This window comes from Morone saxatilis, unplaced genomic scaffold (genome assembly GCF_004916995.1).
Source record: "Morone saxatilis isolate NCDOM2014 unplaced genomic scaffold, NCSU_SB_2.0 Contig5, whole genome shotgun sequence".
Lineage (NCBI taxonomy): Eukaryota > Metazoa > Chordata > Actinopteri > Moronidae > Morone > Morone saxatilis.
The window spans coordinates 16,602,006-16,617,116 of record NW_023340095.1 but is presented as its reverse complement, the minus strand read 5'-3'; the positions used below and the strand labels follow the sequence as shown (position 1 = coordinate 16,617,116).

The 15,111-nt window shown below is 37.0% G+C and overlaps 1 protein-coding gene across 1 annotated transcript in view; it reads left to right on the top strand.

Moving 5' to 3' along the window:
• Positions 1-15,102, top strand: part of ankrd10b (ankyrin repeat domain 10b) — a 15,978-nt gene extending 876 nt beyond the window's left edge. Inside the window, exons 2-6 of the mRNA XM_035676695.1 lie at positions 494-646; positions 1,631-1,722; positions 10,622-10,887; positions 12,029-12,136; positions 14,454-15,102. Coding sequence (XP_035532588.1) covers positions 494-646; positions 1,631-1,722; positions 10,622-10,887; positions 12,029-12,136; positions 14,454-14,686 — 852 coding nt within the window. The 3' untranslated portion in view covers positions 14,687-15,102. The remainder of the gene's footprint in view (positions 1-493; positions 647-1,630; positions 1,723-10,621; positions 10,888-12,028; positions 12,137-14,453) is intronic.
• The last annotated feature ends 9 nt before the right edge of the window (positions 15,103-15,111 follow it).

Genomic DNA, 15,111 nt, shown 5'->3' with positions numbered 1-15,111 from the left:
CTGATATTAACAAACATTAACGTTAAAATAATTTAAAAGCGAAGTTATATATGAGCGCAAAACTGTGGAAAAGGGCAGTAATTCATTTTCAGTGTATTTCTATATAATGTTAGTCTTTTTATACTAATAACGTGCTGTTGATTCAAACTTCCAAGTCAACGTTCATTGAGTCATTTCTAACAAACTTGTTTATCGACCTCTCCCAAACACGCACGCAAACTTGTGCCAAGATTTGTTTTACACTAACTAACTACACTTTGGGAAGGGCAGGCCTTACAGTTGGCACAGGAATTGGATGCATGCCCACAATAAGAGCTGTGAAGACTGGGAGAAAGAGCCAGACCACACAATACTGTTGCAATTCTTTGACTGCAAGCAGCTTACTATACTACACTTGTCTATACCTGTCCAGCCTAAAAAAACAAAACACTGAATGAATCACTGCACGTATCTCATAATGTGTCTGACTTGCATTTCCCTCGTCTCTTCACAGTTGGAGTGTGTGATGCGTCTGGTTCAGGTGGGCTGTGGTGTGAATGCGGTGACCTCCAGGTTTGCACAGACGCCCACTCACATTGCTGCATTCGGGGGCCACCCTGAGTGTTTGTTATGGCTACTTCAAGCTGGTGCAGATATTAACAGACAGGTACGACATCAGACGCGCACTCTACACTTGTACTCCAGGGAGTTAAGCGCTTCAGTTTAATTCACCCAAGTTAAGAGGAATTTTTCTTGTCGACGTTTCCTGGAGAGATGCTGGTAAACCTGATCTTTCACAAAGCGTACGTGTCAAAGGGATTGTAGAAAATGTGCGACTGAACATTTGACAACCTGACTTTTAATGTTTAACAGAGAACCTATACAGGCAGAGGGACACATGCGTGAGCAGGAAGAGTAAAGCGGTGTGAGAGGTTGAGCTCAGACTGATCCCATCAAGGAGGATCACTCTAAAATGGGGTCAGGACCCTCGCAGTGTAGTGTTACTCGCTCCCCCTCCTGACTTTTATCCAGGTTATGTTAATCTATCACATGTTATGATGCTTGCTCTCAGACTGTTAGGCGCTGTGCTCGTCCCGTCTTCTCCTCTTTGTGTATTTCCATGCACTGGGGGTATATTTTGTGCTTCGCTGCACTGCTGAGAGAAATCAGATTAGTAGGTCACGATGACATAACATGTTGCCGTCGTCATGAAACACATTTCTAAAAATTTGCTCCGCATGTGTTGAAATAAAAACCTGGGTAAATTCTAGGATTTTTGGATAGAATAGCTCATTATTTGAGCAAAGGCCACATTACACTATGGTTAGAAACAGCTTACCAGTGTATGTTAATTGTTTATTTTTTATGTTTTAATCTCTCCCCCTCGCTCTTCAACCTGCACTCTTACTAATGTGTAACTGTAAATGTGTGTGGGCGGTGGTGAAGTCGGGGTGAAAAGTGCAGGATGTGCCCTGCAGAGATTCACACTGTTATTGTTCCCAGAGTCTGTTTTTAAACTTGAAATTGTAGAAAGAGGCTGTTTAATTGAAAGCATATGAAACAGACAAATGTTTTCCCTCTGAATATTGTTGTTGTGCACACTACAGTCACGCCTTTCTGTGTGTAACGGCTGTCTTTTGTCATCATTCAGGACTATGTGGGCGAGACGCCCATCCACAAGGCTGCTCGTGCGGGCAGCCTGGAGTGTATCAACGCTCTCTTGATTCGGGGAGCGAAAGCTGAGTAAGTCCTGTGATCAGATCTGTGTCTTCATTTCTTTTCCTCTGTTCTATCCAACATCTCAGTTACACCTTTGCAAGGGATCGCCACCAAATACAAATCAGGAGCAGTGATGACATTTTAAATGCTAGATTTAAATGCGGTTTCCTTTCGACAATGTTGAATAAATGAAAGTCAGAGGATCTGCAAATTAACTTTACAGGTCTAAATGTTAGATTAAACAAATATCACTTTGTGAAACATGCAAATATAGCAACTTTAAAGTAATTTGGACCATTACATTTTTACTCTTACTGTCAATACAGTACCCTGCCAGGTGGAAGCCTATTAAAGCTCTATTAAATGGTCACTTTACACAAAATCACTTTAGGCTGAATGCTATGTATAACGGTAAACAATGCTGGACATAATATTTAATATAACTTCCAGGACCAGACGAAACCAAGTGTAGAAGTATTCTTTTAAAGATGCATACAATAAAAGACCACATTGTCCTGTGTTCAATTTTAAAATTGTTCAGCAAAGAATTGTGTAAACATTTAAACTCTTCCTCCTGCGGCTTTTAATCAGTGATTGTGGTGCCATTTATTAATTGCAGGGAATTTTAACTGAAGAGTTTGATTTTAATTAGCTTTTGTTGCAGAGTGCTAAAGTTTACAAGTCAAAACCCGTTGTGATTCTTTAACTCAGCTTAAAACAGTTCGACCATGAGCTGCGTTGTTTAATTAATAATAATAGTATTAATCACATTGGTGGTGCTCCCTTGAAAATGTGACACATTTGGTTAATCCTTGAAATTGTTGTTTATCATTGCAACAATTTGCATTAAGTTGCCCTCTGTGTGTAATAATATTAGCAAAGACATATTGATGATTTACAGAAAACGTTTATTTACATTCAGCAGACACTTTGATATTATCTTTGTCACTTGAGGAAGAGATGCATCTTAATAATAAAAGTAGATGATTAACTCTGCATGGTGCCTTTTGACTTTAACTAACCGCTTTGTTAATCCAACACAAGTATTACACGTACATGAGGACAACTTAATGTAAAGTTTGATAAACTGTTCTTAGCCTAGTAGGCCAAATTGCATGATCTTTGTTAAGTCTAGAGTGTGGTTTTCTTTGTTAACATTTGTTTTGGTTAGTGTCTTACATACACAGCTTGACTAGATGACCAAATGCACATTGCCTCTTTTTCTGAAGCCCTTCTAATGTCAGTATGAAAAGGCTATATTGCTGTTGCATCAAATAAAAAAGGCGTAGGTCATACATACTTTGCATACTGCTTACTTACATACATTTTTAGGCTGACCAAGGTTTCCTAGTTTTGACGAGACTATTTTGGCTGCTGTCATTTCTACTGGTCTCATTTATTTTAAAGGATACAAAGAATAAGTTAAAGAATGTATTAAATGTATTATTAGATAATAGATAATTTCTTAGTGGTATTTCAGTAAGTGAATGAATAATGTGCTTAGCCACACCTTTTTACTGGCAGCTGCTTTTGTTTCCATTTCTAGATTATGATCATGAACAAAGGCATAAGAGACACAACCCATCTTTCTTGTTTCTTAAATTTAGGTCCAAGACACACAGGGAAATAAAACAAGTCCAAGTGACAGTGTCTCATGCCTCAACATATTATAGTTGTTATTCTTCAAAGGTCATTTCAAGTCAGTCTACTCAATAAACTGAGCACTTGATTTACCCACTGTCAGACTCCTATTCTATCCAGATATACAAACTTTACTTTTTGACCTGCTTGTTACTCATACTACTTCATAAATACTATTTCATAAATCTGTTTTGTTTGGCTAGAGTTACAAATGCATTTAAGTTGGCATTTGGAGCAGAATAATTAATATTCTAGGAAGCTAACATTTAACATTAAAAGCATATTTTAATCAAAGATTCATCAGTTCTTCTTTGTCAGATTAATTGTTGTTCTACTTGCAGTTTTGTTTTTTGCAACAAGCTGTATGCCTTTTTCCTGATACCATTAATGTCCAGAGACCCAAAACAACCAGGGAGTTTATAGCTGCACAGTTTGTCTGTAACTTTAATATGTTTTTATCCTCTCATCAGAGACAATTGTCATTATGTGCTCCTGTAAGTTTGAGCTCAGAAAATAATGTGATCAGATACCGTAATGAACTATTGGCTCTATTTATTAGGCACATGTTAGAATGAGGAGAGAACGATGAAGTTTCATTCTCCTCCAGTTACTTCTGGTTTTTATATCATAATCTTAACAACACAATACATTTCATAATCTCTTCCTGGACTACATGGCCCCAGTGACATCGAATGCAAATACAGAGTAAAAGAATTGAAGAATGTTATCATTTTTCTGCAGGGTAGTTGATTGTTATAGCTGAGACACATCAATTGTTATTAGTCAGACCAAGGTGATTGGATTTATACTCTTGGTTGAACCTTTTATTTTCTATGGCATATGAACCCCTGGTTGATTTGGCTATTGTAACAAATGAAATCCAATGCGGTCATGCAGACGTGTTTTTTAATAAATGCTTAATTTCTTGTAATGTGCATTTGGTTATCAGCTGATAATAATGTTTATGATGAAAATGATATGTGATTTCTTTCCCCCTGCAGATCACAGATATTTCATTTAGTTTAGTTTATTATCAAGTTATTTTTATTTTTTTTAATAATCCAAAAATGTAGTGGGGCACAACTGGGAGGGAAACTGAGGCACACTCGGTGGGAATGAGGCTCATGACAAAATAACTTTAGACTAAGTTCAAAATTAAGTCATTTATCATAGAAATATAGGATATAGCTGAGAATAAAATCACCTAAATCCTAAAAAAATAATCCTAATACGTGCATATGAAATAAAAAGTCTAAAAACATACATACATACATACATATATAACAAACCTAATTGAATACATATATATGCAAAAACTATTATTTTAATTACAGTTGATATGCTAGAAAAATAGGGTGTTATGTTTATTGTGTTGAGTGACACAGGAAAAGTGTTATAATTTTATGAAAAATGTGTGTATAATTTGCTATATTTATATAGTCATCACAAACGCCAGTTTAATAACTGTCCTGTTTTTAGTAGTAGCATAAGTTCAAGACAAATTCTGAAAATTTGGTAGTTAATCAAGTATGAACTGGGCTGTAAAATTACAACTAAACCCATTTTTGACTTGCAGTAATGTTATTTCAGCAAATCCACTATATACATTATAAATTACACTTGTGTAAATAATTTCCCAGTACAGTGGCCATCACAATTTGAAGTGAACTTAAACTTTATTTCAGCTTTATGAATATGAAATAAACACTAGATCTCTGATGGGTGGCTTCATGTCTGAAGACAGCTTTAAGCTCCTTGTTTTCACACATCTAAGAAGTACGTCTGACCTGCACAACAAAACTGAGACGACAATGATCACCCTAAAGGGATATCCGCTACATTATAGCGAAAGCTACAAAGGAACTAAGGCTCCTAAATCTTTGCTTGTAATGTGAGTGAATACCAGGCAAACAGCATTCTGGCAAACACTGCCACTGGCTCAATGACATACACACATAAATACACTTTAATGGAGTCTGTTTTGTCCAGTATTTCAATAGATAAACTCCAGTTCCCAGTTGTAGTTCCAGATCTGTCAAGTGGAGTTTAATCATTTATTCTGTATTGAAACTTCAGAGCCATCCATAAGAAACTCACATGAATATTGATAGTCATGTTTTCAAATTAAAACCAGTGCCTCCAAATGTTAAAAAAAAACCTCGAAATATAACCTTCAACAGCCAATATTTTTGGCTTCACACAAACCGGATTTGCTGCATCACACTAATTATATGGATACTAAACAGTTTTTTTCTTGCTGGGAATCCCCTTTGCCAACAATTTTGAGTCCTTTTCAAAATATTCTTGAATAAAGGGCTCTCGTTTTCTGATCACACTCTTTGCTTCACCTCAAAGAGTTTTTCTGTTTCGCTTGAAAGACTGCGTCTGGTCAGCTGGCCAATGTCCTCATGAGAGGAAATGATTAGTCACTGTAGTCTGTATTCATACAGTCGATGGTCTAACTGTATGCACTTCGCAGCTGTGACTACTCTTCTTTGCACTGGCATTGTCAGCCTTTTTGCTTGTTGGAGAAGAAAAGAAGAGACGTAGGTAAGCAGTGAGGAGAAACCACAGTAAATAGATAGTTCAGAGAGCTCTTCCACCATCTGCCCCCACCACTTATTCAACACACTCAGTTCGCTGAATGGCTGCCAAAAAAGAGCTTACTGTGTTCGGACAACAGCTACAAGCCCCAGATGATCAATGATCGCCCAGCAGCACCTGATAGCTGACAGTGGCTTTGAGTCAGGGGCCTGATACCACTCATCTGTTTTAAAATATTTGGATGCATTTCAGAGTCCAAAATATGAACTAAAGCTTTCACCCTCAGAGGCTTTTATACATTTTCATGAAATGTCGGCTACGCAGAAATGTACACGAGGTCAACTGGAACTTGAGTTTTTACTCCATCTTTGGTATCATGATATTATCTATTATCATATTGTTTCCTATGGCCCAACCACTTGTATCCTTCATACTGATATCCCTATTTCATTGTTACATATTTACACAGAGCAACATTTCCTTGCATGCGCTTGTACTGCAGAACCAAACGAAAGGAAAAATCTATTTGAATGACAGAAGAGGGAAGTGTGATGCTTATATTTGTCACATTTCAAAGTGAGAAGAACTTTCCGGTGGGAAATCAGACGGTAAAGCTGGAACTTTTTGTCTTACCCAGCCTTATTGAAGAAACTGGTTTAAGTTGCCCACTTCCTCTTATTGCCTCACCATTTAATCCTAATATGAATTCATAAATAAAATGATACAACATTAGACTTTACATACTTTAATTAAAGAAAATTTCCCCTAGATAAAATATTCAAAATATAATTAAAATACATTCCACTCAATGTGGCAAAAAGGTCACTTCACTTTACCATGTGCAATTTAAATACAAATCTCTCGTATAAACAGTCAAAAAACAGAAAAAAAACAATGTCCTCTAGATGTGTTAAAACAATCTTTGACATTAAAAACATTTTCAAATAAATTACCATTTTTTTAATTTCTATCGCCCTAAAATCTAAATTTTTAGTACCAAAAGTATCATTAAAATAAGGTTTTTATTATTTGTCATGAGCCTCAAAGTGTTAAAGAGGTCCATTAGTAAACTAGCAGCAGGTAGGAAAGTGTTTGGAGGCTGTCGGTGATGAGAGTAGTGCAGAGACAGAGGCTTAGAGCAGCTGAACATCTGAGTGAGATGGGTTAGATTTGCATAGCATCATGTACTGAACTGTGTAATGCTAACAATCATCCTGTTGCAATGGTTATTCACTGTCATTTCACTGTTCCAAATATTTTACCTGATACACAGAAATGTTTTCCTTTGTATGTCACAGTATTAACCCTATACAATATCATAGTCTGTTTTGACATCTAATCTTTGTCACCTTTTCTTTTATGAAAGTGACAATAAGTTACAAAAAAAAGTTTTCTATACTGTTAACAGAAACGGAACCGTACGTCTTAATGTTTTGCAGCCATTGAATTGGAAATGACTTGGTTTTTTCAAGTAATCCTAGAAAGGGGGAGAATAGACACTGCTGAGTCTGCCCCGTTCCCTGGGATAGCCGCACTGTTGTGGCATTGAGTGTTCTCACTATCGCTTCCTATCTACACACTGGCAAACTGTTGAGGTATTTCTTGCGGTGATTGGTTTTAATGCTAGGTTTTTATAAATCAAAACTAAAGTTTTAGACCTGCATGCTTTGCTTATTATCCATGATTGTTCCTGTATCTAGTCTTTTGTTTTTATTTTATGATTTGTTTTTGATTATGTGAACTAACCTAGGAGCCCTTTATATGGACAGGTTTAATCACGTGAGTCCCATGTCAACATGTAGCATGATAATAGGCTGCCACTGGAAGGTTAGACGATAGTTAGAGAAGATACATATTGTGTGCTTAGGACGGAAAAGCAAAGCATACCAGGCATTTAAAAAGAATTAACGCTTCCTTTTTAAATTTCTTTATCAAACTTGGGTCAACTAGTGCACTCCATGTTTTCTGGATCAGTGCTTAATGTAGATGTCATGTCTCACTAAAGGAATACTGTTTATATGATATTGTTAAAGGGATTATTGGTTATGCAGTTATGACTAATAACATTGAAGAAATAATGTTGGAAGTTAAGGTACAGCATAGAATAAAGCTCAATGAGAGAGTTGGGGATTTAGTGAAGAATTTTAGTGAGAGTAAATAGAAAGTTTATCAGAAGGAGAAAGTATGGACACTTTGTCCTGTTTCAGATAGTCTAGTTTGTCTTTTTGTATATCCAAAAATGTTCCATAACATCTGCTGTTGTAACACTTCAGCACTTGAAACCCTCCTTGCTTGTTTTGGCCAAACCATAAAACAAGGCCCAAAATCTGTGGGAGTTTCTGTGACTGTTTTGTCAATAAAAATTATATCTTTTACTCCCTGAACTGACTTTTTACGGTCATTCTCAGTAAGAATTTATTTAGAGAGGGTTGGGAAGATTTGGTGGGATTTAATCTGAGGTCAGCGTACATGGCTCCAGAGGCTGCAGAATTAACCGCTGGACTTCCTCTGGACAAGTACCACAAGTGCTTTGTGTAGCATTTAACATTAAAATAATTTTATAGTTGAAAGTATCTGATTATTGTTTGAAGGATAAAATAATAGTGAGGTCCTTAAATTTGATTTAGTGTACTCCATACAGATATGCTCAAAAGCTTTTTCTTTTTTATTAGAACTGTTTGGTTTTGAGTACTAAATTGTTGAATTGACTGAGATTAAAAACAGCAGCTATTGACATTTAAATAGTAGAATTTCTATTCATTAGTGAGACTGATCTATCTACCTTACCACAAAATTGTTCTAGATATAAATGTAAGCTCTTGGAATTATTCTTTGGAAGCGTTAATTTTGAAGGGGACGGGATGTGCAACAAGTTATTGTGTGATTTTAATTTGTTTTTTCAATCTTAAATTCTTTATACAATGTATTTCATGTGCACTAGCTGTTGAAATGTTTCTTTTTTGCACAACTGTTTAGATAAAAATGCAGAGAAAGAACAATGTCTGAACTAAAATGAATGACCAAACAGAAACTGTGTACTTTAAAATTCTGCCTCAGTGTGAAAGTCAATGTCACTTGGTTTTAACTTAACAGTAAGTAATTAAATAAAATAGAATAGAACAAAACATAGTGTTTATTTATACAGTTCCTAAAGCAGATAGCAAGTATGCCATATCTTTCACTATAAATGGACATTACCTATTCTCTGGCGCATTTATGTGTATGGAAAGGTGACTACGGATGGTAAGTTTTAATTTTTTGTCACATTTTTTTAATAGTAAATGTAAAGTTGGATGTTGTCCAGAGTTCTAATTCTTGGACAAAGACACGGTTGTTGGTGCAGAAAACTCATTCTGCAGTGTGATGACATTTAGACAGAACAAGTGCAGTATTGTTTTGTAATTGGCCCATGGAGAGAAATTCTCATCATTAAGCTAAAAGGCCCTTATTGGTTAGAGGTAGACATTCATTCCTGCATGTTAATGACTGTTTATATCCAACTATTTATTTACTAAATACAGATAAGAGTTTATTCCTAATTTACGTAGTAGTATTTAATTGCATTGATAAGATTAGTTATCTGTCAGCATTTTATTTTCCAGTGACATTGCTTCCACACTCAAGTGCAAGTATGGAAATTGAAAACCTGTGCCACAGCTCTGTTTGCTCATTCATTATTGCATACAGAAAATCACGCTATTCCTGCTGCAACTGGATATGATTAAGACAACTGTACGTGTGCAAATGCTCTGTTTGGAGTTACGAATGGTTGCACAAATGCCTCTTCTAGTAGTAAAGGTGTTTCTTATTTGTCATTCTCTTCATTCTCTTGTGCATCTTTCTTGAAACAAGATAAAGACTAGGTCTTCTTTATAGCTTCACCTTCTCAGAAGAAGACGTCTGGATTTCTGATGGTTGAAGGTTGCAGTTTGTCCTTGTTTTCATTCTCCTTCATAACCATAGAGTTTTCTCTGAAGATACGACTTTGTCACATCCTGGTCTCCTTTGGATGATGCACTTCTGGATCTCATACTTGTCTCTGAAGAGTTCAACAATCTGCTATCTACTGTTTTCCATTTTAGCCTTCCGTCTCACACACCCACCCAGTACAGTGTGCATTCATGTGGACACGTGCACCACTCCAGGTTTTCTTTGTGCAGCTGAAACTTGCAACATGGCTACGTCATTGGCTGGAATTTGGATGCAGCATTGCAGAAATCCTTGAGCAGAATCACCGGTGGAAGATGAAGGCAGCCTTTCACCTTTTGTACAAAATCCTCCTTGATGTCACATTTGTTCTGCAGATGAGACAAAGTTCTTTACATCCCCTACATAAATTCTCTTTCGGATTCAGTGGATCATTTGATATATCTGAATCATCATTTAAAAAAAAAACTGGTGCATACCTTCAGTTGTCTTAATCATGTCCTTTTGCAGCAGACATGTTTCCTTAATTATTTGGAAACTCTGTCAAGATTTAAGTTCTATGGAAGATGCCAATGATCCAAAAGGATCAGTCGTCATCTCTCATGAGGATGACGAAGAGGATGTGAGAGAGTAGAGCAGCACAGGCTATTTCTATACATCTGTGTGTGTGTCTGTCTGTGTGTGTGAATACTTGCTTATTGAGTCTGTATGTGTGTGCGCGCTTGGGCGTGTCTTGTTTTGTTTGTTTTTTTATTTGTGTAAATCAAACGTACAGTGAGTGTCTCTAACACTCGTCCTTCCCGTTGTGCAGTATGAGGAATGCCAGTGGGCTGACTGCTGCTGACCTGGCCCACGCCCAGGGATTCCAGGAGTGCGCTGAGATTCTCTCCAATGCCCAGAACTTCCAGCAAAACATGGCTCAGTCCCATAATGGGGCTTTTCTGAATGGCCTGACCCAGAATGGGGGCCCCGCTCACCCCACTATCCAGGGTCGCAGCTTCTCGAACGGCGTGCCCAACAGAAAGAGGTCGTTTGATGGCATGGAAGCAAATCCAGTGAAAAAGGCTAGAGCTAACGGTAGGTGATCAAATCTGGTTTTAGTTGCTTTTAGATTTACATTTTTTCCAGGTTTCTTTGAAAGTTAACATAGCATCAGTATGCTTCAGCTTTAACATCTATTGGTAGGGATGTAACAATAAAACGTGAGACGGTTCAAGTGCAGTATAAATTTGTGAAGGTTCAAACCGTTGAATGAATCACGATATCGTTTTTAAGTGGACGCTGTTGACTGTTGACGCTGTAGGCGCAAAACAAATGACAGCTACAGGTGAACCCGTTGTGGATACACCATCACGTTTGGCTGTTTTTTATAGTTGACGGGTTATATTTTCAGTTTCACTATTACAAAGAGAAGGAAATGTGCATTTTTTTTCACAGTTTATACCTTACCACAGTAATAATAAAGGATTCTTTAATTTTATAAAGAGAACCTGTTTCTCTAAAAATAAAGCAATATTTTTCAATCATAGCAATAAAATTGCAAGAAAACGGTATCATGAACCCAGTATTGTGAATTGTATGGAATTTTGATACTTGACTAACAAATTACATTAGTTACGTACGTTAGTTAGTTAGTTAGTTACATTCCTATCTATTTGCCTAGACGGCTGCACATGCAGTAATGCTAGACAAAATGACTACAAATACACAGAATTGTTGAGCACTGACAGGACTGCTCCGTGTGTGTGTGTGTGTGTGGTGTGTGGGGGGGCGGGGGGGGGTTGTTGGTGTGCGTTGTGGTCTGTGTGTGTGGCGTGTGGCGTGTGTGTGTGTGTGTGTGTGTAAGTAAGACTTAGTCATTTATAAATGGTAGGTTGATTAAAGAACGTAAGTGGGTTCAGCACTATGGTTATGGATGATAAAAACTTTCCCTGAATGGGATTTTTGGAGCTTTGACTTTAAATCATTTTTTAAAACAACTCAGTAGGGGAGATTCTTAATTTGCCACTGGACCACAAAATGTCAAAAAGTATTCAAACAAATACGCCGGTGTAAGCCTATATCTTCTAAGGCAAAAATGCCTTTGACATAGATACAGAATTAGCAGGAGATTCAACTAGAGATCATGGCCTACTGTCAAGTTTGAAGTTAAAAAATTAAGATCTTTTTAAATACCATTCCCATCTTTCTTTTTTGTACTCATCCCTCTTTCTCTTAGGTCTGGGCATGCCACTAGAATTGCTGAATGGGAATGGGCCACTGGGTGGTGCTGGAGAGGCCCAGATGGAAAGCATGAACATGGAGTTGGCAGCGACCGTAACCTCAGGTGGGCCAGGACCCTTTGCATTTGGGCTGAATGGGTTTGCACCACCACAAGGGCCGGGGCTCATGGATCAGTGTGAGGACCAGGGGGCACGGGACAGGTCGAACCCTGCAACTAAAGAGCTGGAGGTCATCACTGTGGCGTCAATGCAGACCCCTTGTCGTTGCACCAACTCTTATGCCTACTTATAGAGGGCTTGTGTGTGTAGTGGCACACACTAATGTAACAATTTGTGCAGTATATCTTTTTGGTATTGTCAGGCTATGTTTTTTTTGCATAATACATGCATAAAGGAATACATCTGTTTTGATTTGGTGGTGAGCCACATTTGAAAGATGAGTAGCTGTGTGTGTGTGTGTGCTGTATTTTCTACTTCCATGTACCTTATTATACTTGGATGGATCAAATTATTCAGATTTCTTTGTTATACAGTTCTATTTAATGCATCCGTCCAGTTATACAGATAATCATTGTGCAGTCCTTCATTTTTTATGTTTTATAGTAAAAGGATGAGTTTTGTTTTGCACAATTATACAGCGACATCTTAGATGACACAAAATGATTGGCATTCCCCCGACATGGTGCAGTCACCAGTGCAAATGTAAGTCATATTGGCTGAATGTTCACGTTTCAAATCAGTCTTAATTATTGCTTGTCAAATTATGCATTGTTGCATAATTGGAATATGGGCAACTCTGTTGATCACCTGAGGATGTTAGTGTTGGCCTTGAGCTGGGAATGTTGGTGAATTGCAGTATGAAATGGCTAAAGTTGTTAATTGCTCATCCCGAACAGGTTAGATAAAGTTTCTTTCTAATTCTCTTATGAAGAGAGATGGATAAAATAAGTGCGATTAGTATACACATGAAATGTAATATTTAAATAATGAGTGGATGTTTTCTTTGGGCATATGTTTCCTCTCTAGTTGAGTTTAATGAGTTAAATGAAAAATTCTTTAATTTTAAATAATACTTGATTGATGATGACACTTATGTTAGAATATTTTAATACACATTGAGGAAATCTCTCCTACAGTTAAATGCTACCACATATTAGCTGACGCTGTTTTGTATTCAAGAATGACCTTATGCCAAAGCATATCCCAACATGAATGTAGCTCGTAAAGTATAAATAACTCACTGTGCAGCTTTTTTGTAGTTTGTAGATGTCATGTACTGAGACATAGTGGTCCATGGGCTTGAAATTTGGTTATTCCTCAGTTTTATTTTTTCCTTTGCGTTCATTTTTGCTGTTTGCTTATTTGATTCTTAAATATGGTGAATGTTTATTGTTCATGTTAGCAACGTTTTTAGGCAACTAGCAGGGCTTGCACATATGTATGTTATATAATAATACCCAGTCTGATTTTTTTAAATTTGGTAATTGGCCGTTTTGCAATCAGTAGTTATGAATAAAAAGTAGTGCTCAAGACAGTTTGCATGGATTTGCAAAAAGCCTTATTTCTTGAGCTTTATTTAATAGCTGAACAATTATTCAATGTATGTTATTTTAAACTTTTATAGATACTGGTAAGGGAAATGATTTCTTCTTTCTGTATTTTGTAGTACTATTTGATGTTGCAGGTGGTGTCTGCTTATTTTGTTTTCCACGCCAGAAGGTTTGAGTGTATCAGTTTCAAACTTCCAATGCTTAATAATGAGCAGGTTTAGCTTTGTATCTGATTGTGTGAAATCATTAAATGTTGATACATTTTATAAACGTGATTGTGGTGGACTTTTGTTTTCTTGATGTATTCTCATGCATCTCTTAAGTCCTGCCCTTATAAGCATTTTTACTGGCTTGTGAAAAAAAAGTGTAATAATTTTCATCATAAAGCAAAGTAAGAGTTACAAACCTAACTTCACTCGGCGAGACTTCTCTAATTTAAATCACATATGCTCATTATGTTGGGTTTGGGATTACGGCGTGCCAACACGTCAGGAAGATTTAAGATTTCTTGACTTGACGCAATAGCCTAAATACCACTGTGGAAACAGAACTAGGTCACTGTGTCATACAGCACTAACTGTATGTCAAAGCAGCCACAGATCAGGATGTGACCTATTTAAAACAAGGTCTCAGGTCTAACTTGTGGGATTACACAAGGCTCTAGAATGTATTTTGCATTGTATTGCTCACCTTTTTGAGTAATGATTGCTGAAATGCAGCCATATAATGGCTTTTAAACTTCTTCTCGAGCCCCATTTATAATAGTTGTGCAAAACAAAATTTCTCCCTGCATCTCTCATGTTTATGGAAGCAGGAATGTGGTCACAATTTAATTATGTGTATGCCCTTTGACTATTCGTCTCATTTCCAGTGGCAGGTGAAAGACACAGTGAGAATTTTCTCTCAAATGGTCACGATCAACCACAGCTTCCATTTGGGTGTGACCCAGCGGCAGAAATCCTCCATGGCCAGCTCGTCTACAGTGACTCACCTGAGAGCAACAGCACTGCAGGCAGCCAAGTGGAGCACCAGAAGTCTGTGAAAGCAGAGCAGTTGTATGACCATGCCTTCTTCAGCACCATGCTTCTTTATCATGGATCCTAAAGTACTAAAGTTCTAGTTGACAAGCCGTCCTTTTTTGTCTGAATCTCCTATAAGCCTAAACATGCATTAATTTGCCTTAAAGCCATTGAGTGGTTATTCATTGAAATTATTATTTCTTGTTGGAAAGGGCGAGTCCATTGATGTGTATGGGTTGAAATTTGTAACTGATAAAGTTGATAAAGAAGTGGATTTTTGTTTGTGGTGTTAAAGAGAAAGTGTTGAAGTTTGATTAAGCTGTAAATAGCTGTGTTACGATATACACTAAAGTTTGCATCTGTATTGCAACACTGCCAATACTTAAATTTTGTTTCTGTCTCAACTAGAGGTGGGGCGATCCCTCCCTCTTGTTCATAAAAAAAACAATGCAAGTACATCTGATGTTACTCAATAATTAAAAAGTTTTGCAAAAGTTTAAAGTTCTGTCA